At 47.8% G+C, this 26,657-nt stretch overlaps 1 protein-coding gene across 1 annotated transcript in view; it reads right to left on the reverse strand.

The window, feature by feature from the left end:
• Positions 1-968: 968 nt before the first annotated feature.
• The window catches only part of LOC119440203 (serine/threonine-protein kinase haspin-like), a 93,563-nt gene continuing 67,874 nt past the window's right edge, over positions 969-26,657 (reverse strand). The window contains exons 10-11 of the mRNA XM_037705132.2: positions 7,538-7,631; positions 969-1,399 (exon numbers count right to left, since the gene is read on the reverse strand). Coding sequence (XP_037561060.1) covers positions 1,159-1,399; positions 7,538-7,631 — 335 coding nt within the window. The 3' untranslated portion in view covers positions 969-1,158. The remainder of the gene's footprint in view (positions 1,400-7,537; positions 7,632-26,657) is intronic.

The raw sequence follows: 26,657 nt of genomic DNA on the forward strand, positions 1-26,657 counted from the left end.
GAGTCCCGCTGAACTACACGCCTCACACATATAACTATTTGCCACAGTTGCAATATGTTGCGTCACTATATTAATTCAGTGCTAACACGCTACCGGCGACAGTCATTGTGAGATTGTTCCTGCCGCAAGTGTATTCAAGCGAAACTTTATAGACTCTAATATGAAGACAGGACAAGAGAATAGCAGGCAGCGTGTCTCAACCAGAACAGCTCAGGCAATCTCGAGCTGTTCTGAGCTGTTCTGGTTGAGACACGCTGCCTACTGTTCTCTTGTTTGTATTCATATTAGATTCTGGTGGAGGTGCTGGGTATTCCTCTTCACTACAAGACTCACAAGTGTCGGTGGCGGTAATGGTGGTGGCGGTGTCACGCTGAAACGTGGGCCGATCCTGGTGATTGTGCAGAAATGGTCTGAGTTCAATGGCGCATACCCTCGGGGACTCGGGGACCTGTAGCGCGCCCTTGAACTACCCTTGTCACACGTGGGACTCCAAGGGAAAGAATCACCAGCCCTTCCCTTGTCGAGAAAATGGGGGTAAGCGAAGCTTGTCGTCCGATTCGAGCGTGAGGGTTTCCGAAGGCTAGTGGTTAGTGACGACTATAGGTAATTAATGAAGGTCAGTGACATACATGCGATGACAATGCTTAGGCTTGTGATTTTCTTGCATCATTAAAAAGTAACGGGCGACACTAGAGGAAGGCTACAAGTCTATGCTGTGTTATTAGAGTACGATGAAGCAAATATTTAGAAATTCGAATCAACACGTTCATATAACGAAGCACAATTTAGTACAGTGGAAACACAGATCGCTCAATCATCGGCATTTCTCAAGATATGCGATAATCAATAAAGAAATCCCCGGTTGGCATTCGAATGTGTCCCGCATGCTCAAGTCATAAAACAGGCAGAAAAGACGTCACAATTAACCTCTAACAGATTATTTATTTGTTGATATCCATCTCGGCATATATCCAGAGGTAGCAGGTATACAGAGGCATTATATTACTTAATTATAGTAACGAGCAAGTTATGAATATTCTTATCTGCGACATCGTATGGTAATTAATTTTTAATAGTGAAAAGACTGTGTGGTTGTAGCTAGTTGACGTGGTTCGGTGCCCTGCGACACGACCACTTTATTTCGCTTGACAGGTGATATCACAGAGAAGAAAGCGACGTAGTAGACCGTGCACTTTGCACGATCAGCTCGCACGCGAAGTCCCGGGTGGTGCCGTAGTGGGGCATCTCGCCCAACCAGAAGCACACGTCACGCCATGCCTGCCGTTCGGCCTCGTCAGCAGCACTGGCGAATCGTCCTTCGTGCGTTTTGACCAGCATCCTGGTGAGCGCCTCCAGATAAACCATGTTGGTCCACGGGTAGAACTGGGACAGGTCCTCCCTGCACCCGTGCAACCAAATGTGAAGAATAGGAAAATCCGAATGTTTTGACTAAACATTCACGCAATTTGCCGCCTGTACCCTAATTAAAATGTAACAGCAAAAGGGAAATGATAGGGCAAAACCCGGGAAGGAATATCCTGCTGATTTGCCAATGTTTGGATGAGCTATCGTTCACTTAGGGAGCTGAACTTCCCCCCTACAGTAAAACAAAGCACATCAATCACGCTGTAGTGGTGTACACGGCAAACATTTTTACCTCAGAAGCTTTTTACCATCTGCAAAATTCCCGATTTTCCAGTACAAGGTTGTTGTTGCGATTACTCAGAAGTAAATAAAACCCCCTCCCCTCGCTTCCAGCAAGAATTGCATCCCCGAATTTTATCTAAACAAATAGAGAGCCGTCACTTCTGAGCCACCGCAGCGTGTTCCGTGTTAAGATTTGTCACAATATTATTGTGAACAGGCTCAATGCAAAAAAAAAAAAATTTAAACGCCCGTGTGCTTGCATTTCAGTGCGCGTTAAAGAACTCCAGGTGTTCAAAATTATTCCGGAGCCCTCCACTACGGCGTGCCTCATAATCAGTACTGGTTTTGGCACGTAAAACCCTAGAAAGAAGAAGAATGAAAAAAATTTGACTTGTTGGAAATTGCACATCTGGGACCATTCCAGTGTTTGGGGGGAAATAAGAACCTCTTGCGTATCTGGTGCATCGTTTTTTTTTCGTTTTTTTTTCGCGCAGCCCTGTAAATGTAGAGTACACGTACAGATGCCATCGGCTCTTTTCTCCTGAATTTATTTTAGACAAAGTTTTCTTGTGCTGTTACCAATTAGAGTGAAGTATATGGCAATTACCTACTGCTGTTGCCTCGTTTCTGTTTACTTATATTGTCTTGCTGCGCGCGTCAGTGAGATCTTGTGATTATCTCCACAAGATGTCGTTGGAAGGCCGTTATACGCTATATCGCCTTGATGAGCTGCGTGTAGGATACATACGGTCGTAAAACGTGTTGCCACATCCAACTGCACCCCGCTGATGTAAATGCTAGGTCATGCTGACTCCTTCAAGATCTTTGAAGCTTTTTGCATATATATATATATATATATATATATATATATATATATATGCAAGTTATTTGTAATGATTTGATGGGGAAAAGAAAGCACACTGGGATATGGTGAGACTGGTACCGTCAGCTTCTTGAAGTCATCGTTACGGAAAACGTCTGTTCTTCGCTGCGTCTATATATATATATATATATATATATATATATATATATATATATATATATATACATATAGAGGCAGCGAAGAACAGACGTTTTCCGTAACGATGACTTCAAGAAGCTGACGGTACCAGTCTCACCATATCCGATTGTGCTTTCCTTTCCCCATCAAATCATTACAAATAACTTGCAAAATTTAAGGTTGCACACTATATCACGTCTCGCAGTAGCCAACAGGACAGCTAATCTGCTTAATCTCTCCCTTTCATCTTTTGTTTTCTCTCTCTCTCTGTGTGTCTCTTACTGGCCCTTCACGCACTTTGCGGGGTCTGCCTATATGTCTGTCTATGTCTGTAGCCCGTTTCCCGCCAACTTAGGTCACGGAGTAGTCCATAATATAATGGGTAGAGCTTCCGACTAACGCGTTGAGGAAACTGCCTAGCGTTCAGTGAAACTTTGTCTGGCCAACTTGCGTTACTGGGTGTGCGTTAGTGGGTATGGGCCACTCTTGTATAAAAGACGTTCACATCAACTTGGGCCACTCGGCATTGTCAATCAACTCTTTATGTGCTGCTCTTCAATGAACCTCTTTAACACGAACTTGGGTCACGGGATATGTGCCTACTGGGTATGAGCCGTTCTTCAACGCCAAAAAAAATATCTAAGATTTTTCCGCTGTCAGTCGGAATTCAACGCACGTCATTTATATTTAGACAATGCTGTCTGAGTATATATTCACACATGCGCCATGTGCAGTCTCCATGGCGGCTTGGCTAGATGGCCCAGCGGGTTCAATGGAAAGCTTGAGAGATGAACCCGGCTGAGTACACGACTGATACATGACACCTTTCGGCGGTGACAATATGGTGTAGCCGCTACATTCCTTCAATGCTAATCGCATTAGCGTCGACATTTATCGTAATATGCGTTTTTCCGGAAGTCTTATTGGACATAAGCGGCATTTCATAACTTTTTTTAAATTATTTGTTTATTTTTATGTAACGTCATATGCCGTTTACTACAACTGTTCGCCATCACTACGCCGGTTACAGAGCTCATGTTTAAGCCTCGGCCTAATTTAGTAAACACTGCCGTGTATTGACCCTTGGCTGGGTATTTATATACTTTGGTACCCTGAATTGTCGATGCGCCATGGAAGGCAGTGGGTAATAGCATATCAGTGTAGTAATACATTTGCCGCAAAAGACCATCATGTTACTATGAAAAGAAATTCCACATGACAGTAGGTTAAACAGGCCAACAAAGCTAAAAGCAAAGAATGACGTACAGCTGTATACTAAATTTGAGGAATTTCGCTTCGAAGAACCACACATTGAGAGTGATAGCAAGGTTTACCGTTACACTGAAATTCCTCCGAGCGTGAGCTGAGAATACGCTGCGGCGGAGCCTGTCTGCTCCACACATCACCCAAAGCACCTTCAGCTACGCAGCACAACCAGCGCCCTGACAACCATCTGGCGTCTGGCAACACTGGTGTAATGAAGAGCGCCACCACCGGCGTTGCAGGCGTCGCAGCTCAGCGGTGTGCGAAACGAGGGAGAAGGAAAATCGAAAGCGTTTGCAGCTTCAAGTGCATCCGTTCGGCTCAGACCTCTGAAAGCACCTCGCCATGGTATGCCCACAGTTGACACACTCGGCGTTGAGTTGACACACTCGGCAAGCTAGTGGTCGTGCGCGCTACGCTTATGCTAGCGGCGGAAGGCCACACGGAACCCTTCCACCACCACTGAACAGACGATTCAGTGGAGCGTGTGGGTGCCTACATATGTTTTGGTCATTTTTTGCCGGCATCTTTGTAGAACAAGCTTCTCTAATCCTTCACGCGCGAGCCGCGCTTGCACCGTCGATACCAGGACAGCCAGGTGGAAGCCGGGCCGATGGCGCGAATGGGCCTCGAGTGTCCAAATAAATGCCATCGCAATAAGAATTCACAAGAACAAGATTGCCTCCAAGATACGGCGCATAGCCCGACTATGCGCTCAGCCACACAGACAGCCATGTGCAACCACAGATGGGGTAAAGAGGAGATGCGCGCTCATCTCCACTACCCTTGCTCACTCTAAAACGCGTTTGATTATGTGACCTCCAACACTGGACACGCGGGATGAAGGCGCGTATGAAGTCACCATCCTTCTCGGTTACCCCTCACACACACGTTACCTCGCACCCACCGCGTATGGCGCGCGGGGCACAATCTTATGGCACATGGCACTTCGACTTTGTACAGAACTTCAGGGTCACGATGACGCCGACGCCGACAGCGAGAATTCGCCTTGAGTGTCAATATAATTGCAAGAAAAAAGTTCCAACCAGCAGTGGGAGAGACCTGACTACATCATGAAGATACAGGCGAGGGCATTGCAAGAGCAAGTACGATCATCGGATTTAGCCTCCCAGAGCAACACTTCGGCTATGGCAGCTAGACGCCGTAATTGAGGGCTCAGGATTCTTTTGACTACTTGATGTTTCTTATCGTGCACGACTGCTTTCTTTTTTTTTGCATTTTGTAGTGCCTAAATGCAGCAACCGCAGCTAGAAGTTAATCTCGCGATTGTGAAAGATCATCATTTATGACCTGATCGAAAACGCTTTGAACAATTCAGCGAGATCAAACAAAGCCGAGGAACACACACGAATGTGGAGTGCTCATGTCCCCGGGCTCTTTAGTGTGACCCAGTGCCTGCCATTCTGCGCGATAGAGTTTGGAGATGCCCGTTACTCGGAGGCTATTCAGGATGTCAGACCATTCATTAACTGTCGCGAGAATGTTCCCTGCATTTGGAGTATTCTAGATTCCTGAGGGCACCTTGCAGCTTGGCCTCCTGGGAGCGAATAGCGTCGTTGGTGTCACAGACCTATATTATCTAGTTTTTGGCCGACAGATGTTTCAGGAACGACGTGATGCGGGTACAAGTTTTAGACACAGAATTCTAACGTTTCTCTTTTTATTTCTGATTAATAGCGACTGATATAAGTGCTCTGTATAAGTGCTACCTCACACAACATTTGAGCGTAAGTTACGTGGTTTGTGTTTCTTTTCTTTCTCTCCTCAATGCTGTTAGGCTTTCTTTTTGCATGTTCCGGCTAACAAACTTTCCTGCATATTCTGTGGTGTCAGCGCTATTGCGGTTTTTTAAATGCTGCCTGTCGTTCTGCGCTTCAAGCCCAGTCGGGCTTTGGCAGGCCTATCATGTATTGGTGCGGATGAAACTGTTCTGTTAGTAAAGTATTATTATTATTATTATTATTATTATTATTATTATTATTATTATTATTATTATTATTATTATTATTATTATTATTATTATTATATTCTGTGCCATGTGTAAAAAAATGCGCCCACATTTCACCCAGTCAATATCGATGTACGTTGAAGCTGTTGCCGACGTTAGACAAGCACAACTGAATTGTGGACGACATTAGACAACCACCACCACCACAAGCGACGTACGTCGCGCCCACACGCACGTTTGCGGAACCGCAGTACACATTCTTGTTCGCGTAAGCCCTCCGTAAAGCGCAAGTGCCCTATAGAAGTAACAGAATTTTTCGCAGTAGCTTCGGATTATAATTCGAATATACGAGAAAACTTGTTTCTGTGAGGCGGATACTAAAAGACAAAGCCCTTTTCTAGCTGTCTTTTGACATCTGTCTGAGTGGCCGCGGCCGGTTGCTGGCGGTACTGTGCTTGGACAGTGTAAGCCATAATGACTATTACGGTCGCGGCACGTGCTGTGCGACACATGCAACAGGCAGTGCGCCCACGCGTCAAGGACAAGTACATTGTGTGCTCACGTACGTCACGCGCGCACCTACGTGTGCGGAGTAGATTGCCTTTGTAAAGTACGACTTATATACAAGCTGCAGACCGGACAGCTTCGGAATGTAATTCGAATACAGTCGAACCAGGATATACCGAACCCACACATAAGGAATTATTGCGTATATGAGACACTTGTAAAATCCCTTCCAAAAATTGTGTACATTGTTTTTTTTTTCATTTTACACATTTAATTACCTATATATCGAACGTTTTTGTGAACCCCTTCAGATTAGATATATCCGTGTTCGACTGTATACGAGAAAACATAATTCTGTTGCGAGGAAACTCAAAGACAAAGACCTGTTCCAGCTGCCTCTTGAGGTCTGTCTGAGGGGCCGCGGCCACTGGGTGGCGGTAATGTTTTTCAGTGAGCACAGAACGAGCCCCCCCCCCCCTCCCCCCCCCACAAAAAAAAAAATTCCCAACAAGTTATAGGCCAACAGATTCGCTGTAAAACAAACATTACTTCAATGGTCGAAGTACAGTGGACCCCGTGTGGTCAGGAGTGTGCCGCAATTGTGAGGTGGCTTCCGTGAGGTGCCGGCAATGTTTCGACGTAAAGCTCTCGAACGCTGACGGCAGTTCTCTAAGTGAGCGCGGTGCCCTGCACCTTAAGCTGTGCACACAATAAAGTCTAGCACGCCCACACATGAGTGGTTCTCACGCAAGGGCTGCACCTCCCAACCGGCCCTTTGCTGGCCTCATTGCCACACGCCTTCAACAAATGAAGTGTTCCCTCCCTCTCTCTCTTAGCCACCCACCCCCAGAGCGTATGATCTACATAATCTTGAATTCCCGTTCACCACTCGCTTCCCATGCTGGCACCTTACGTCGTTTCAGTACGCTGCTTCGGGCAGCAACAACTTATGCACAGATGTTATCAGGTGCTATTACGTCCCACACATTTCGGAAATGCACTCCCGCTCCTTAGCTGTCGACGGGGTGGGGCGTCCGCAGAAGCATTCATATACACGAAATATAAAGAGAGGAAACATTGGGAGCGCGGTTCTAGACGCATCGTGCCAGGCAACTTATAACATTATCCGACTACGACGGAGAAAAGCTCACCTTATCATGCTGTAGGCTGTGGCAAAACTGTCTCCTAAGGACACCCACTTCTCCTCTGACAACTTGGTCAAGTCTGCAAACAGAGCCTGCGAATCTATGAATGAAGATGGTCGTTCGCAAGATAATTAGAAAGATTTATTTATGCGAGTCCCAACAATTTGTGCCTCGTAAAACATTATCGAGATACATATCAGTGTGCAATGGATGACAGACATACATTACTTTCAAGATAAGTAAATAAATACAGTAGAACCTCTGTTAGCGGAAATTGCTCAAACAAAACTGCCAATTAAACGGAACAAAAGTCTCTGAATTGGTTGGTTCAGTATTCGAACAAAGCAAAAAATGTGGCGCAGCTTGCACTAGTGGTGCAAGCTGCCCACAAATAGCGGAGCTGGTGATCGACCTAGCTTCTTCCAGGTTTTGCTAGGCTTGGCTAAGTTTGGTAGGAAATGCTCAGTGCTGCTAGGCGTGGTATTCCGAATCGGCTCGCCGCCGACGCGAAGATTCTCGCTCAGCCGTGCGACGAGCTTCAAGATGAGCGGCTTCTTCTTCGGGTGTCCGGATCTTCTTTAGTCGTCCCATGTCAAAGCTACATGTACTCACCAAAGAGTCAACGAGAGTTCTGCCGCCGTCGCGGAGGCTCCGAGGTTTATCTCCCCTGTGACGTCATAGCCAAACTGCGGCTCCACACTTGTCGGGGCGCTTATTTTGAATATCGAGATAGGTACAACGCATAGCAACGGCAGAGCCACGCCTGCGGGACGCTGTGATGTCACTCCTAGCAACGGCACCAAGCGACTACTCTCGTTCTCGGTGCTCTATCTCTAGACGCCTGGCTCTTTTTTCCCAGCGCCATGGCTGTGCCAACGTGTTGTGTTCGGACTGATCGGGCTGTTTTTCTCCAAGTGTTTGGTTTTTAACGGCTGCACGCACGTGTACTGCGGCTAGTGTAACGTCTGACATTTTTTTTCTTTCCTTCGGCTGTGCGCACGTGTGGTGTTCGGACTGTTTTTTTTTCTTTCTCTCTCTCTCCAACTGTTTTGGTTTTAACGGCTGTACGCACGTGTTCTGCGGCTAGTGTTCCAACTGACTTTTTTTTTTTCGGAGTGTTTTGTACAACCGGCTGCGCCAACGCAGTTGTGGGGCTATGGCCGCTGCGGACAGTGATTGTCGGACGTCGACGCACTTCGCGATAGAATGCGTGAAGGACAACATCAATTCATGTACTGATGTTGAACTCCTTCGTTCTAACATCACGAATGACGATTTTTGATGAATTCTATTTTACAAGATTGATCTCGAATTCACGTCCCAAGGATTCTGTGCTCCTAAATCCTCGTGTGTATATTGTATAAATTGAAAACTGTATACCATGGTTGTGTCCTTATTGCGGTGTGACTTGCACACAGCTTTTTAGATATGGTAGTGCTTGTATAGTATGTATCCCAACAAATTAAATGTTTTTCTCCCCTGTTTGGTGTCGATGTGATGTAGTGGTCGCAGAAAATATTGTTTAATTGCAACCGTGTTACCCTCTGAACAATCCACGGGCCAGTAGAAAGCTATATATGGAACGCTATGAATAAGGATGGAGACCAAATCCTCTAGAAGGGATGCTTTATTGATGATGACACTTATTGTCTTCTAAAGTGTTCCGATAATGCAGTTCCATCCAGCGTATTGAAAGACGGTGTCCCCAGTCAGTGTTTACTATTTCGAATCGCTGTGCTTTAGAAATCCACATCAATCAGTGCTCTTAAATTACAGTTGTTAGCTTGCACAATTTGCAATGCTATTAATGGCAGTTGTTCGCCTGTAACAAATTTTAGCCCCGTTGTAGAATAAAGGGAATTTCTTTTTGCAAAGCAGTTTTTAAACTATATTTAACATGCACACCAATTACGTCATAAAACTGACATTGTGCATCTGGAACAACTCCAAAGTACCTTACATTAAGGATATCGGGACATAGAGAAAACCGGAAAACACAATAAAACCCGAGAGAGTTCTTTGCAAATTGAAGAAATTGGCACATACCTGCAACATTTACTGATATCTTGAGGGAATTTTGTTACGTCCAACACAAAATAGGCTCTTCCTAGTACTGTTTATAACGTTTTGTGCAAACGCACCTAGAGGTTAAAACCATATCCTGTGCTCTGATGCCGTGTCGATGTCGAATTGCATTGATAGGACGTAAGCTGCACGACAATCGCAAAGGCGCTTTGCTTCACTTTGAGAGCATCACGCTGCGTATCATTAGTAGTAGTGGGGGAATACGACATCTCTATTTCACAGCTTCCGATCTTGTCGGCATGGATTTCACGCAGCGATCCTCGCAGCGTAAGCTCCCGCACCAGCATAGGTCCCGATTATATCAGTCGGCAGGGCAGCGAGGGCACTTCAGTGGTTCGGACGGAAAGTCTCGCTTTGGAAAACGCGAGGGCGTCGAAGCACGTATTCACACGGTTTCGCCAATTTTGGAGGAGACGCCATCTGCTCCCGTGGGCCCAGCCACGACGCAAAACAAGGGACACGAAGGGTGCTGGTGATGGGAATACGTTGCTAGCCTTGACACCATGGCGGCATCCCCACAGCCGGCAGCCAATAGCATAAATAGACCAAATATCACACGTGCGCACAGCAGGCGAAAAAAAAATTACTCCATCTCCCGCTAAAAGGAACCATGTGTGGATGCGAAGCAGCGGGGAGATGGTTAGCTTGAGCGGGAGATGGATCAACCGCTCGACGTTGACGTTTCGATTCATCTTCGCGTTGCCGCGTCGCCTCGGGATCCACCGCTCGACTTTGACGCTTCGATTCGGCTTCCCGAGCCCGGAGTTCAGGGTCCGCTTGCCGCCGTTTACGTTTCCTTTCGGCTTCGCGAGCCCGAAGTTCGGGATCGCCACATCGCCACTCCCGTTTCGCGGCAGCGGCCCGAGCGCTCATCGCGGCGCTGCACAGGAGAGAGAATAAGGCGCGCGCGCTCCATCATTTCCATACCGCGGAACTACCCTGGCGCCCCCAGCGGAGTATGCAGCTGTCGCACCACCTTTCGTGCGCCGCTCCGTAGAATAGAGGATTCATAGACCCCAGGTGGTCCAAATTTCCGGAGTCCCCCACTACTGGCGTGTCTCATAATCAGATCGTGGTTTTGGCACGTAAATCCCCATAATTAAATTTTTTTAGGATTCCTAGAGGAGAGAAAGGGTAGGAGAGGAGAGAGGGGGAGGGGACGCGCATGCGCTGTGGGGATGTGGGACGTGGGCGCCGCTCCGTAGAGTAGAGTATTTCTAGAGGAGAGAAAGGGGGAGCGTAGGAGAGGAGAAAGAGAGGGCGAGGGGACGCGCATGCGCTGTGGGGGTGTGGGACGCCGCGGGACGGAAGGAGGGACGGACAAAGCCCCGGCCATAAGCTGCTTCGCATCTAAATGAGTCAGTCGTAACATTAGCCGCAGGAGACGTGCGTACAGCCGTTGAAACAAAACACTTGGAGAGAGAGATTTTTTGATTGAACAACTTTATTGAGCGTACTGCGACGAGAAAAAAAACAGTCCGAAGACCACATTTGCGCACAGCCGGAGGAAAGAAAAAAAAGTCAGACGTGACACTTGCCGCTGAACACGTGTTGACCACGCTGAACACGTGTTGAGCCGTGCAAACAAAACACTTGGAGAAAAACATTCCGATCAGTCTGAGCCCAACACGCTGGCACGGCAATGGCGCTGGGGAAGAAGAGCCAAAGCGTCTAGAGATAGAGCACCGAGAACGAGAGTAGTCGCTTGGCGCCGTTGCTGGGAGTGACAATTACAGCGTCCCAAGCCAATAGCGTGGATATGCGATTGCCATGCGTTGTACCTTCTGGATATTCCAAATACGCTACCGGGGCGTGGGTGGGTGAAACCTGCTGAGCCGCCGCCAGAGGCGCCGGCTGCAGTCACAGACACCGCGCGCGTTCGGCGCGAACGCGGGGAAACGGAGAAACGCGGGCGGCAGCAGCTCTGCGCGTTGCATCGTTGGTGCTGCTACAATTTCTTTCTCTCTCTGTCTTACTCTCTGTCTCTCGCTCTCACTTTCTCTCTCCCGAGCATAGCGCACGCCACGCGCATGCTCTCCTTCCCTCTCCTTAACATCCCATGTCAAGGCCGCGCAAAGCTCGAGACACAGCGAAGCTGGCCGATCGATTGCGTCTCCTGGTAGTAGTCAGCAACATTCACCCGCCATTGCCGCTTGCGATTCTTCGAAATTAAGTTGCTTCAAAATTAAATCTGTCCGTTACGTAAGACAATGAATGGCTCATACCCCCTTTATTCTTTGTGAGGTGATATTTTTAATTACATTTTTTTCGCTTAAAACCTGCAAAATGACATTCAGGTTGACTTAAGAAATTGTTTGACACAATTTTTAATAAATTCTCCACAACCGTTTTTGTAAAAAAAGTGGTACATATATGTACCACTGTCTTTATTACAGGGTATGAAAAGTGGTACGCATTTGTACCGCTGTCTTCTGGCGGTATCAATGAAAAAAAGGTCTAACTGGCATAATATTTACAAATCAATTGTGCTCTTCACTTGTGAAATGGTGCGAAGCATTCAACACGAAAAAAGACGCGGAAAAAAAGTCGCGCACGTTTTTTATTTGTCGCTTTTCATGGCTGCCGTCACGTCATACAGGGTATTGCACGATTGCTAGTAAAGCTTCTATGCATGAGATATTACACCGGTACTCGTTATTATAGTGCGCTTGTGGAATTGACTACACATGCACGCAGGGCAAAATGTGCTATAACCCGCGATCGCAAGTGGCCCCTTCCAACACTTGACACACTTCACCGCATGACACTGCTGTACGACGGAGAAGCTAACTGAGTGCGCTGCAGTGTGATGTTATCACAAGTTCCTCGTCGAGATAACGATAACACACCGAACCGGGCGCATGCGGTCGAAAGGTGTGTATGCAATCGGGAGTCTCCCGGAGACTTGGGGAGAGTTGGCAAGCATGTAAACTCAACCTGGGCGACATAATCGGTGCGATAGCCGCCCGGCGAGGCCTAACAAATCAAGCCCGTGAAAGGTTCGTTGAAAACACTGAACAAAAATGTATGTTTGTGATTGCAAACGAATCACGAGGGTTCACATAGTAAGCCGGTACAATAAAACAGTTACCAGGCAGGTTTACGCAGCGTTCTCGAGAGCTTCCTTGAGGCCACAACACCCGGTAGTGAATATTAAACAAGACACTTCGAAAAAGAGACTCAGTATGCGCGCCACATGGCGTAGTGAAGAAAAAAAAACACCACACAACCTTCTAAAATACTTCGGTAGATGGAAGCACCAGTAATAGTGGCGCCAATTCGAACCATTTATTTGTTATACGCGTTTGAATCAAGGTTAAAAAGTGGTACATATTTGTACCACTGTCCAACAAAGGGATAAGCAATGAGTCATACCCACGTATACGTGGCCTCCCCATTATGACGACAGGCGACAACTGAAATTGTAGGCTGTAATGATTAGCGGCGACGCAGCCAGTTGTGGAAGCAGACGATGACGACGAACGCGGGAGCAGTGGCACGAGCGTGCGCCGAGCACGAGTATGAGCGCAAACCGAGGGGTGCCAACGAGCCAGCTGCGGAAGAAGACGACAACGCTCGAGCCAATGGTGAGGATGATAATTTCTTCGCACACGCGCAAATTACGGCGGGCTTAAATAGCTTTGCTGTTAAAAACTTGAATCCGTCCGACCCTCCTCCTATTACGCCCACGCTAGGGGTGACACGACAGTGTGCTTAGTGACAACGCCCCATTCTCACTCTTAACTCGCTCAGGAAGACATTGTCTTTCACCGACTTCTACTAGAGGTAGAATGCGCTTCCAACTCTAGCTTTTATGTTCATTGCTTTTGTGAAGTAAGGATTAAAAAACCTGAACATTTTCCTGAGGCGGAATGTTTGTTCATGCAAACGGGTGCCACAATGCGCGGGTGTATACATTAAGTTGAAAAAGTTGGCACCTATATAGTGTAAACTTTCGTCTGCTCACTGCAGAACTTTCTCTTCAGCCTCCGTCGCCATTTGTGCCGGTTTCGCGATGGTGGACCTCACAGAACAACATTGTGGGTGAAGCTCTATTCGCTTTACAACAAATTTGGTGCGAGAGTATGTAAATTTGAATTTTGTATCGCAGGGTAAAAGGTTGGCGCGCTTTTTTTACGGTAATTGTTCCAAGCTCTCCTGTGATGCAGTGCGGAAAAAATGCCCGAATCTGTGAACCGCAGGCGACTGGTTTGTGGACCTCAAGAATGCTTACGCATACGCAGCATGCAATAAACAGGCCTTCCTGAGGAAACTAAGTTGTCAATGCTACCCCATCACCCTCATTATGTTATATCTATTGAAACGAGGCCTTAAAGGAAAGCGCTTTCAACGTATCGCTTTCGAGATGGCGATCGCTGAAAAGAAAGCGGCGCGGAAGCATTCAGGGTAATCAGTTTGCAAGAGTTGAAGAACTGTGTCAGTGAGCGTACTATGAAGGTGATTATACGAGGGAAGTTCTGAGAGTAAGTTTCGTCATTTTTTTAACGAGAACGTGGCACACCAGGTGAAACAAACAAGTGCCATAAGAATACACGCCCCTTACTGCTTCAACGATGGAAGGGGCGTCAGCGGAGGAGGAATGACGCGTGCGGACAGCGCCGAAGAAGAGAGAGTAGCAGCACACCGGCGTGCCTAAAGTTATTCCACTATAAATCAAGATGGCACACAGACGTGTGCTGACAATGTGGTCGCCAATGAAAGTGCGTGCAGTTATCCGGTATGAATGGGCCCGTGGGACTAGTGTGCCCGTCATCCATGAACGCCTACAGATCGTGTATGGGGAAGAGGTCATGTTTTGTCATATGGTGGGTCGCGGGCGTTGCATGTTGAGTGTAGGAAGGCAGAGTGCGGAGGATGAAGGTTGAAGTGGGCGTCCCTCCAAATCCACGAATGAAAACATTACTAGAGTACAGGACAAGCCGCACTCTCAGGACGTCACTTCCAAAGCAATGTTGAGGTGGATCAGGCTGTGCGACAATTCCTTGCATCGCAGGGCACCGAGTTTTACCAGAATGGCTTCTTCAAACTGATTGCACGCTACAACAAATGTCTGAACGTCGGTGGGAACTATGTGGAAAAATATTGCAAGGTTCATGATGCCATGGTGGAATTTTTTGGCGGTAAAGTTTCCGTGAGAAAACAAATGACGAAACTGACTTTCGGAACGCACTTCGTATTTTCCGAATATTTGAGGAAATATGCGAAGATATTCAATTTCCTTTTGCGTCCCCCTGTGTTAAACTTGGCCAAGAACCATAACAAACTTTACAGCTAATATGTTCACAAGCGCTAGTGTTGTGAGAGACGCTTTTTTATGCGTAGCATGGCCAATAGCAGCTTTTGCCGGCAGGAATTTTATGCTCCTTAGACTACAGCATACTAATAGGCGAATACCTATTATGCTTTAGGTAAAAGAGAGCATGGCATCTGCACGCATTACTATCGGTGCATTACATTAGCACCACAAATATGTGGTGCTAAAGGTTTGCTTGTCAAATGAAATTGTGAGAGCGAGACGATGCTGTGAAGGTGAACAATTATAGGCTGAGCACTGCAAGTGTAACGAATACGGAGAACAAGAAGAAAAAATGGGTGATGTTGTAACGCCAGTATCTAGACGGTACCAATGTAGCGTTGCGAATAAATTTTTCCACTGCCACGAAGCTACCCTCGAAATCAGTCACCAACAACCGAAGAGAGTTATGTGCTATGACTAACTCACAAGCTTGTTTTTGAGCGACTACTTAATTTGGCCGCACGCACCGCATTAGCCATCGCGACAAGCTGATGTACATAAGGCTGCTAATGAACGTGCTTTTCTTGTGCTCATACGTTTATACGTATGAGCACAAGAACGTTTATAAACGTACTCATATGTTTATAAGTAGCAATGCGCTATTTCAAGAGTCATGACATGCGTTGGTGCATGTGAGACAACTGATTAGTTGCGGTACTTAACGCGCTACTTTGGAATTTCGCATTTCTGCAATGAACGGTTAGCCAATCATCTTTCATTGAAAAGAGTGCGGATCCAAACTACTGCTCGACGAGTCCACAATCATTCCAAAAACATAAACGAATTGACACTTTTGATTATAGAAGCACACAATATTTCATATTTTCAAGACAGGTGCATCAGTGTGGCCACGTTTGTACTATAAGGAAAAGAAAAAGCACTTTTTTCAGTGGCTGCACGTGTGTGGAATGGCTCTTGTCGGGGCATGCGCATTTATGTAGAGTAACATGTAAAAAAAGTCACTTTGGTTCCGCAGTGCAATTATTGACAGTTTGCGCTGTGTGCAACTTCATTGCTTGTTTCGGTATGTATCGCAACGGTACAAGCACTAATGACACACCAACAGGCCAAAGTAGCAACCCTAGTCTTTCTGTGAGATCAAGTTCACATCCATTAGAGTGTGATGCATCTAACTTACACATTTCGCACTATTAGGATCTACAACGTGAGACTATAACTGGGCAATTGCACGAGACATCGAAAAACGTGGCACATGTTACCTCTTTCACTCTTTTTGATCATTTTACACATTACGCACAAGGTAATGAGTAGGGCTACACTGGTACTTGATTTTTAATAAAGGTATTAGTTAAGAAAAAAGTAATCGAAGGTCGCCAGGTAGCGCAAGTGTAATTTAGCAAATGTCTTTATCTGCAGTGCAAATGGAAATAAAGGGGAAGTAGCCCGCAGCATTTACAAGACTTGTGAGTAAAGTAACCTTTTTTTTAAATTCTCGATAAGGTTACATTTTTCATACTCGCTCATCTTTGGCCTCTGTTACTACTTCTCTGTGTATCCCAGCTTGTCATTTACAGCACAGATTGGCAGAGATAAGCAGAGGTAGACGAACTTGTGCATTTTTATTGTTCTACTAATTTTAACGCATTCCATTTCGTTTTGTTCACAGCATCAAAGTGAGAAAAATGTTACTTTAGGGGAAAATGTTTATACAAAATACCTCTCTTTCAATCTTGTTCAAAGTCAGCCAAATTGTTCTCTGGGAACTGCGGAATAATATAAAAAACATGTTACATCATTTTTTGTGGAACAATCTTAGAAATGTTCGAATATTGTGTTTCGAAAGAGTAGTCCATAGTGGGCAAACGAGCATTTCCTGGGAAAACGTAATGTAAGGACGCTCTTTCTTCGCTTCTCAGCCTTGCTAAACGGCAAAAATGGTCGGTGTAAAACCGACCATTGCGGTCAGTGTAAAACTTTCTGCGAAAACAAAAAAAAAACATTTCAACGAAATGCACTCGTTTAGTTCCTCACTTCAGTACAGCGGTAGATATTCTTCGTCAACAGGCAGCACACCCAGTAGAGGCTTCCTTTCTTTCATCTGATTGCATAGAACGGAATTCGCGTCTTGGATGCTACCAAATGCCTCCACTCAATGCGTGTGTTGCGATGTCACACTATTCGAAAATTAAAGGGTCGCTATGACAAGCAAAAAGTTTTCTTTGCCTGTCATAAAATTGAAGTCGCCAAGAGAGTTGGTTTACTTAACACAAAAGTGATCATTTGCGCCCCATATGCGTGACTAACCAGAGTTTAAACGGTATCAATTATGTGAAGTTTCGTGGCAGCTGTTCTCGCCACAGATAAAAACGTTTAGAGCGAGTCACGTCTGGTCTGCATAGCTAGTGAACGGATGCCTTGAGCACGGGTCAAGATCCCACTCCTTCCTTTTTCCCATCACAGAAGCACTCAATCTCGCTCACAAGTGCAGGAATCAGCCGCATGTTCTTGAGCTTGCCTTGCAGTTGTGCGACCAATTCAGATGCACACTGTATTACTTGCCATTCTGTGCCAACAGGTTGCGAAGACACTGTAATGCTTTAAGACTCCTCCAACTTCGTCACATGAGTTCTTCCCGTGTCCAGTTGCAGAGAACAGCCACTTTACAGAATGATAATGTTTTGCGTGACAGTTCATACAATTGAAATTTGTTGTTTGAAATGACTTGTGGAGCCGAAACTTATACAGATGGCGTAGCTTTGTGGGGGGGGGGGGGGGGACTTCAAGGCCCTCGTGAATCTTGCTTAATGCGAACCAAGCATGACTTGCGTCGTGCGACATCTCATCGCCTATAACAGCGTAACTACGCATTACTAAGCGTATACAGAAAGTGAGAGAGGCATAAAGGAGAGATTCCTCGACCAGCAGGTCTAGTTCGTTGTGAATAGTATTATGAAACATCGTTCCTGCGAACAAATAAACATGAACGAGCAGAGACAGAAAACAATTGCTGGACTTCGACTGAATTTTGTTCACAAGAAACAGGGCTATATATACGCAAGGAGGCGCAGCTGGCGCGCCCGAACGTTCAAAGATATTTCTTGAACCAGGCCACCATTATCAAATGCGCCAAAAACCAAATGTAGCCAAAAAGTTTCTATCACTCTTGTGCAATCTTGCACATCTCCCGTCCTACCTGGCTGACGCGACAAACACATCTGCCCTGAGATAATCAAGGTCCTTTTTCCCCGAGCGCCCAGACGCCATAATCTTTTACAATGGAGATACAAAGAGCGCCCAAAATTCCCCTGTATGAGTGATGAATTTGCGCACACACGTGTTTATTCTCAATCCGCTTAGTGTGCCGGCGTATGCGAGCAACGGTGAATGTCGTTAGCTAAGTGACCTCCGCCCCTTAAGGAAGCAGCATTCCTGCGATGTTCTAGCAGGCCTGCATTAAGAAAGCGGCCAGATTGGCCAATATAACATTTCACACAGGCGGGGCGATATCTGTGCATCACACCAACCACAGAATCAACGATTGCTTCAGTGTGCTTTACTTTACAGGTTGGCCTCTTCTTGTTACCATTCACTATGCAGCACATTCGCCCCAGCTTTTCCAGGGCTGAGAAAACGACACGTACCCCGCACCTGTCACCTACTTTTTTCAGGTGGTGTGACACATGATGCCAGTAGGGCACTACGGCAGGTCTCTGTAGCGGATGGGCCTGTTCCTCCGGCCTTCGCCGCCCGCAGGATTTTACCGCACGAATGTGGCTTTCTACCACTGAGGCCACGATTTCTCTATGGAAACCAGCCTTCTCCAGACGCCTTAATTAGGCTTTGACGTAATCACGATTTTGATTTTCGCAGCCCTTGGCTAGAGCAAGCTTTTTAACGAGCTTGGAATGGGCCTATTGATAATTAAGAAATTGTTTTTTAACATGGCTTTTGCAAGCTCTTTTGGGAGTTATTCGTATCTCCAAGGAAAAAGATTACTGCGTCAGTGCTCCTACGGTTGAGCTCGGGGAAAAAGGAACTTGATTATCTTGGGGCAGACGTAATTGTCGCGTGAGCCAGGTAGGGCGGGAGATGCGCCAGATTGCACTTGATGATGATGATTATTGTGGTTTATTGGCGCAAGGGCCAGATGTGGCCAAAGAGCGCCAAGACGATGGTAGTGGTTTGATAGTGGTACATGGAAAGTGAACTATATGAACACTAGATGTGACATGGCTGTAAAGGGGCCTAAAAACAGTCGCTGTAAAGTGCGTAAAATATATACGTAATAAGATTATGGCAATGACTGATTATGTGTACTATGGACATGAACAATTCATTGCGAAGGAATGATGCGACTTACAAAATAATAAAGATGCTAGACTTGGCCAGAAGCACAAGTGCCTAAACAGAGCCCTTGAAACACAAGGGCCTGGAGGTATGTGCTATAAAGAGAAAAGAACTATCACAGCAATATCCTCTGGAGAGAGGATGTGCTATGAACTTATTGGGCTAATAACATGTAGCACAACATCTTTCAAGAATGCGAGGACTGCATTGGTGCTAAAAAGCGGTTCTTTACCGAGAAACATAGCGGGATGGAGAGGGACACAATAGCGATATGCTAGCGAAAAATGTTTCTTTCTTTCTCTTTCGGCTTCCCGACACTCCAAGAGGACGTGGAGGACGGTGAGCCTCTCGCCACATCTACCACAGGTAGGAGGATCATTGCCATTCAATAGAAAATTGTGAGTACCATATGTGTGTCCTATTCTGAGACAACAGAATAGGACATCAGTTCGTCGTGCTTTAGTTGTACAGGGCCAGAACCCTACCTGTGGCTTAATCAAATGGAGCTTATTATTTGCTTCGGCGTCCCACAAGCGTTGCCAGTGGCTTCGCAGTTTGTTTCGTAGGAAAGGCTTCAGATCTGTGGAGGGAATAGTAGCAGCAGGATTAATAGCTTGCGATGTAGTTGATGTGGCCAACTGGTCTGCTAGCACATTGCCCTCGATGCCTCTATGACCAGGCACCCAGCATATTATTACATGTCTATGAGATTGGTAAATGTCACACAAGAGTGAGTAAAGCTCAAGAAAAATAGGATTCTTATGCTTTTGTAAAGATGTTAGCGCTTTTACAAGACTCAACGAGTCTGTGAATATTATTGCCCTTTGTAGTTTCAATTTGTCTATATGTTTCACTGCAGAAAGTACTGCGTAGGCTTCTGCTGTGAAGATACTTGTTAGGGGGTTCAATACGTCAGATTTAGAAAAAGAGGGGCCAACAGCCGCATAAGATACGCCATCATGGGACTTGGATGCGTCGGTGTAGAATTCCGAGCACGAGTACTTCGATTGAAGTTCGCGGAAATGCATTGCAATTTCGAGCTCGGGTGCGTGCTTTGTGACCTCTACAAAGGATAGATCACACTCTATCACGTGCCACTCCCAGGGCGGTGACATCTTAGCTGGAGGCATTAGGCTATGTTCTAGAAGTGGGACATCCATCTCTTCGCTGAGTTCTCTTACACGCAGTGAGAAAGGTCGTCTCACAGAGGGTCGATTATAGAAAAGCGTTGCACACTTCAAATCATTAATGGTTACAGAACAAGGATGTTCCCAATCGGAGTGCACTTTGAGAAAATAAGTGAAGCTGATGTATGTTCTCTGGAGATGGAGTGACCACTCATTGGATTCTACGTATAAGCTTTCGACGGGGCTTGTTCTGAATGCGCCAGTGGCCAGGCGGATACCTAGATGATGGACAGGATCTAGCATTTTTAGCGCGCTCGGGGCGGCAGAGTGATATACTACGGCACCATAGTCCAATCGTGACCGAATGAGGCTCTTGTAAAGATTCATTAGACACTTCCTGTCGCTGCCCCAGGATGTGCGAGATAAAAGTTTCAGTAAGTTCATTGTTTTCAGGCATTTCGCCTTGAGATGTTTTATGTGGTGGGTGAAAGTAAGCTTAGAGTCAAGTATGATGCCTAAAAACTTGTGTTCTTTGTTCATATTGACACAATGATGTGGGGCTCACGCACAGCGGGACGGTGCGCGCAAAGGTCGGCGCCATGAAAGACGACGAAGCGCGTAGGCTGCACGTTCTGCTTCTGGCCCGCCATTAAAGAGAAGCATCTATTTTTCAAGACTCCGTCTTCGATCTACGTTACATTTTTCTGGTGGAGGTGCGGGGTACATGCTACCACTCCCAGATCGAACCCCGCCTACAAGCCCAGTACGAAGTCCGGTCGAGCTGACTCCTGTTCACGTACGGACAAGCCGTCGACTTCAAGGACTGCCACCGGAGCACGAGCCTCTACCCAACCGAGTCAGAACGATGAGTACATCAGTTCCGTCTTCTTCCTCAACTGCACCGACCGAGGTCGTGCTTAATCAGCCGCTAATCCCCAAATCCTTCCATGGGGACACCTTCGAGGATGTTGAGGACTGGCTCGATCACTTTGAGCGTGTCGCAGAATTCAACGGCTGGACTCCGGAGCGCAAGCTACGCAACGCCTACTTTGCCCTCGAGGACTATGCGCGGACATGGTTTGAGAACCGTGAGGCGGCCCTATCAACATGGGACGAATTCCGACGGCAGCTAATCAGCACATATGCCAGCCTCGATCGCAAGGAGCGAGCTGAATCTGCAATTCAGGCGAGAGTACAGCGGCCGAATGAAAGCGTCGCAATGTTTGTCGAGGATATGTGCCGACTTTTCCGACGCGCAGATCCGTCCATGCCGGAAGAAAAGAAGCTCAGGAACTTAATGCGTGGTGTCAAGCAAGAGCTATTCGGAGGCCTGATACGCAACCCACCAAGGACCGTTGCAGAGTTTCTCGCGGAAGCCACATCAACGGAAAAGGCACTGCAGCAGCGAACAAGGCAGTACAACAGCGACGTGTCGACCCTATCACGTGACCATCTCACTATACCTGTTGACAATACCGACGCCTTGCGGGAGCTCATTAGGCTTGTTGTTAGAGAAGAGCTCCAGAAGCTTCAGGTGGCTCCGGCATCGGTACCGCGACTTGCTCTGGCTGAGGTCATCCGAGAGGAAATCAGGCAGGCAGTCCAAGTCCCAGAGCGAAGCGAGACACCACAGCCCGAGATACGGCAGCCACAGCCTCGCATGTCGTATGCGGAAGTTGCGCGAAGTTCGTTGTCGCCGACTTTTCACGGTGTGAGCGACGTGCCGGACTTCCATGGAGTGCGCGCCGTGGAACAAGCAACTGGCGACGTACGTCAGGCCTCGCCGCACGCCATTCATGGCTGAAGCGCGACCACCCCGCAAGAGCGACGTATGGCGCACTGCAGACCGGAGGCCCTTGTGTTTTCATTGCGGTGAAGCCGACCACCTCTACAGGGCATGTCCTTACCGCCGAGCTGGGCTCCGTGGATTTTCACTGAACGCCCCGTGCCCACGAAATGGCGAACGCCCTCTAGAGATTGAAGCCTACCTCGCGGACGCCAGGACCTCGTTTGCCCCACGATTCCATGACACCCGGTCACCGTCACCCGCCCGAAACAGGTCTTCCAGCCCCCTCTTCACGCCGAGCGCAACAAGGCGTCGCTCACCCAGCCCTGCTTCCCGGGAAAACTGAGTCCAGCGACCTGCGGAGGTGAGGTCGCTGACGTTGCGAACGCTGAAGATCCTCCACTACGACGACCGCGATATGACGCAATTGAGACGCAGAGAAATCGGTGCAGTTCGGTGTCAGTATCTTGCGACGTGCCAGTTACCATAGATGACCACGAAGTCACGGCGTTAATCGACACGGGTGCGGACACGTCTGTCATCAGCCAGAATCTCGCACGTATGCTGAACAAAGTTTCGACGCAATGGGCCGGAACTCAGATTCGTACTGCGGGAGGGCACCTCTTAACCCCAATGGGCCGGTGCACGGCACGAGTCAACATTCGAGGCTTCACGTACATCGGCGACTTCGTCATTCTTCCTGAATGTTCAAAGGACCTTATACTCGGCATGGATTTCCTTCAGGCGAACGGCGCTATCATCGACCTGCAAGAGTCTAGAGTCAGTTTCGCTACTACGCAAGCCATAGCGCACAGTAATGACAACGACCGTGACATCGCGCTACGCGTTGCAGACGATCACGTCACGTTGCCACCCAAGAGCAGTGTGCTTACCCTTGTCCGATGCGACATGGAGGACGTCGCCGAAGGAATTGCTGAGGCAAACATCCCCCTGCTTCTTGAGCGCCACATTTGCATAGCCAGAGGACTTCTTGAGGTGCAAAACAAATGTTAAGTCGTTTTGCTAACAAACTTTAGCAACGAGTATCGGCATGTACCACGAGGAACGACAATCGCATTTCTTCGAGAAATCATTCATGTTACTGACATTGGCACATTGGAAATCGCATCGTCTCAGCAATCTGAGTTACCCAGCCTAAACGAACGGATTCACGTTAACGATACGCTGCCAAACCATCAGAAAGACCGACTACTGAGTCTCGTGAACGAGTTTGCCGACTGTTTTTCAACGTCGTCCAAAGTACGGCGTACGTCCATCACAAAGCACCGCATTATTACGGATGAATCCGCACGTCCTGTTCGCCAGCATCCTTACAGAGTGTCTCCAGTGGAAAGGGAAGCGATCAAGCAGCAGGTGAAAGAGATGCTCCAAGACGACGTGATCCAGCCGTCCACAAGCCCGTGGGCCTCCCCTGTAGTGTTAGTCAGAAAGAAAGACAACACGTTACGCTTCTGTGTACATTACAGAAAGTTGAACCGTGTCACCAAGCGCGATCTTTATCCACTGCCACGCATCGACGACGCATTGGATCGTCTACAACATGCCAAGTTCTTTTCTTCGTTGGATCTTAAATCCGGATATTGGCAAATCGAAGTTGATGAACAGGATCGTGAAAAAAACAGCGTTTGTGACACCTGACGGCCTTTATGAGTTCAAAGTTCTCCCCTTCGGTCTCTGTTCCGCACCTGCCACCTTTCAGCGGATGATGGATACCGTGCTTGCTGAACTCAAATGGCAAACCTGCCTCGTATACTTGGACGACGTCGTCGTGTTCTCGAGCACGTTCGACGAGCACCTCGCACGACTCGAGAGCGTCCTCGCTGCGATCCGTACTGCCGACCTCACCATCAAGCCCGAAAAGTGCTACTTTGGGTTCCAAGAGCTCAAATTTCTCGGCCATGTCGTTGGTCCTCAAGGCGTCCGACCAGACCCCGACAAGTTAGCTGCCGTCGCCGAGTTTTCACCACCCACAGACAAGAAGGCTGTCCAACGCTTCCTTGGTTTGTGCGCCTATTATAGACGCTTTGTCGAGGGATTCTCGACAATTGCTGAGCCTCTCACACGGCTTACACGCGACGATGTGCCATTCATTTGGGCGGACGAGCTGCAGCAGTCGTTCAATGAATTGCGCCAGCGTTTGCAAGCTGCCCCAATACTTGCTCATTTCGACGAAGACGCAGACACCGAAATCCATACTGACGCCAGCAATGCGGGTCTCGGCGCAGTTCTTGTGCAGTGGCAAGATGGTGCGGAACGTACTATTGCTTATGCAAGCCGCACTCTCACCAAGGCTGAGAAAAACTACTCAACCACTGAAAAAGAATGCTTAGCGGTTGTGTGGGCAATTAGTAAATTCCGACCCTACTTGTACGGTAGACCCTTTAAGGCTGTCAGTGATCACCACGCCTTGTGCTGGCTTGCCAACCTCAAGGATCCTTCAGGCAGACTAGCCCGTTGGAGCCTGCGCTTACAAGAGTACGACGTTACCGTTGTCTACCGATCTGGAAGGAAGCACAGTGACGCTGACTGTTTGTCCCGCGCACCGCTCCCTACGACATCGTCGGACCCTGACTATGACTTGCCATTTGTCGGCGTTGTCGACGCCGTAAAGATGGCTGAGCACCAGTGCGCTGACCCTGAGCTGCTGCCACTGATCGAGCACCTTCAAGGAGTTGAAGGTGTTTTACCTCGCTCGCTCGTGCGCGGCTTATCATCGTACTGTTTGCGCAACAACGTCCTTTACAGGAAAAACTGCGGAAGCGGTCCAAATACGTACCTCCTTGTCGTGCCGTCGGCGCTGCGCCAAGACATTTTGCAAGCCTGCCATGATGAGCCATGCGCGGGACACCTGGGATTCGCTAAGACATTAGCAAGGATACGACAGAAGTATTACTGGCCCCGGCTTTTTTCTTCTGTTCAACGCTACGTGAAGACCTGCCGCGATTGTCAGCGCCGCAAGAAACCGCCCTTTAAACCGGCTGGCTTTCTCCACCCTGTGGACCCTCCTCAAGCACCGTTCCAACAAATAGGAATGGATCTACTTGGGCCATTCCCAGTGACCTCTTCGCGCAACAGATGGGTAGTCGTCGCTACCGACTACTTAACCCGGTACGCCGAAACCAAAGCTATTCCGCAAGCAAACTCGTATGAAGTGGCCAAGTTCTTCGTTCACCACATCGTCCTGCGACATGGTGCGCCTTCTGCTGTCATCACGGATCGCGGTACAGCATTTACAGCCGAACTTATGCAGGACGTTCTCCAGCTAACACATAGCTCTCACCGCAAGAGCACTGCCTATCACCCTCAAACCAATGGATTAACGGACCGTCTGAACAGAACGCTGGCTGATATGCTCTCCATGTATGTCGACGTAGAGCACAAAATGTGGGACGAGATTTTACCCTATGTCACCTTCGCGTATAACACTGCTGTACAAGAGACTACACAGTTTACGCCGTTCGAACTTGTATACGGGCGCCACGTCACGTCAACACTTGACGCCATGCTACCTGTGGATGATATTAGCCCGACCAGCGAACACGTGGAAGAGTTCGTACAAAGAGCCGAAGAAGCCCGCCAGCTTGCTCGACATCGTATCCGGAGCCAACAGCATACCGACACCCTTCGATACAACCAGGGTCGCCGCGACGTCCATTACAATACCGGCGACTGCGTGTGGGTCTGGACGCCCATCCGTCGCCGTGGACTCTCGGAAAAGTTGCTCCGCCGGTATTTCGGTCCCTACAAGGTTACACGCCGCCTCAGCGACGTCGCTTACGAAGTCGTCCCCTGCAGTTCCGACCCCCGTTCGCTCCGTCGTCGTCCTCGCGCTGAAGTTGTTCATGTAGTACGCATGAAACCATACCATGCGCGTGCGTGAACGCCCAGATGCACCTGAGGAACTCCATTTCTTGTCATGGCTGACAGAACTTTTTGACGCGACCGAGACGGTCGCTTTTCGCACGGGGGGCAATTGACACAATGATGTGGGGCTCACGCACAGCGGGACGGTGCGCGCAAAGGTCGGCGCCATGAAAGACGACGAAGCGCGTAGGCTGCACGTTCTGCTTCTGGCCCGCCATTAAAGAGAAGCATCTATTTTTCAAGACTCCGTCTTCGATCTACGTTACAATATGTATTTGTTGTCCATACATTTCGATAGTAGGATCTGCAACGAGACCGCTCTTCCTAGTGAAAAGAACACAAGAACTTTTGTGGCGGTTTACTTTGAACCCGTTTTCGTCTGCCCACTTAGACACTTTGTTTAACCCCTGCTGTACTTGTCTCTCGCAAACTGCGAGGTTACAGGACTTGAACCCTATTTGTATATCGTCCACATAGATGAAATAAAAAATAGCGAGTGGTAACGAAGCACGGATTGTGTTCATTTTAACGATAAAGAGTGTGCAGCTGAGCACACCTCCCTGGGGTACACCAGTTTCCTGCACAAAGGGTCGTGATAACACATTGCCAATTCGCCCA

Source organism: Dermacentor silvarum, chromosome 2, assembly GCF_013339745.2.
Source record: "Dermacentor silvarum isolate Dsil-2018 chromosome 2, BIME_Dsil_1.4, whole genome shotgun sequence".
Classification (NCBI taxonomy): Eukaryota; Metazoa; Arthropoda; class Arachnida; order Ixodida; family Ixodidae; genus Dermacentor; species Dermacentor silvarum.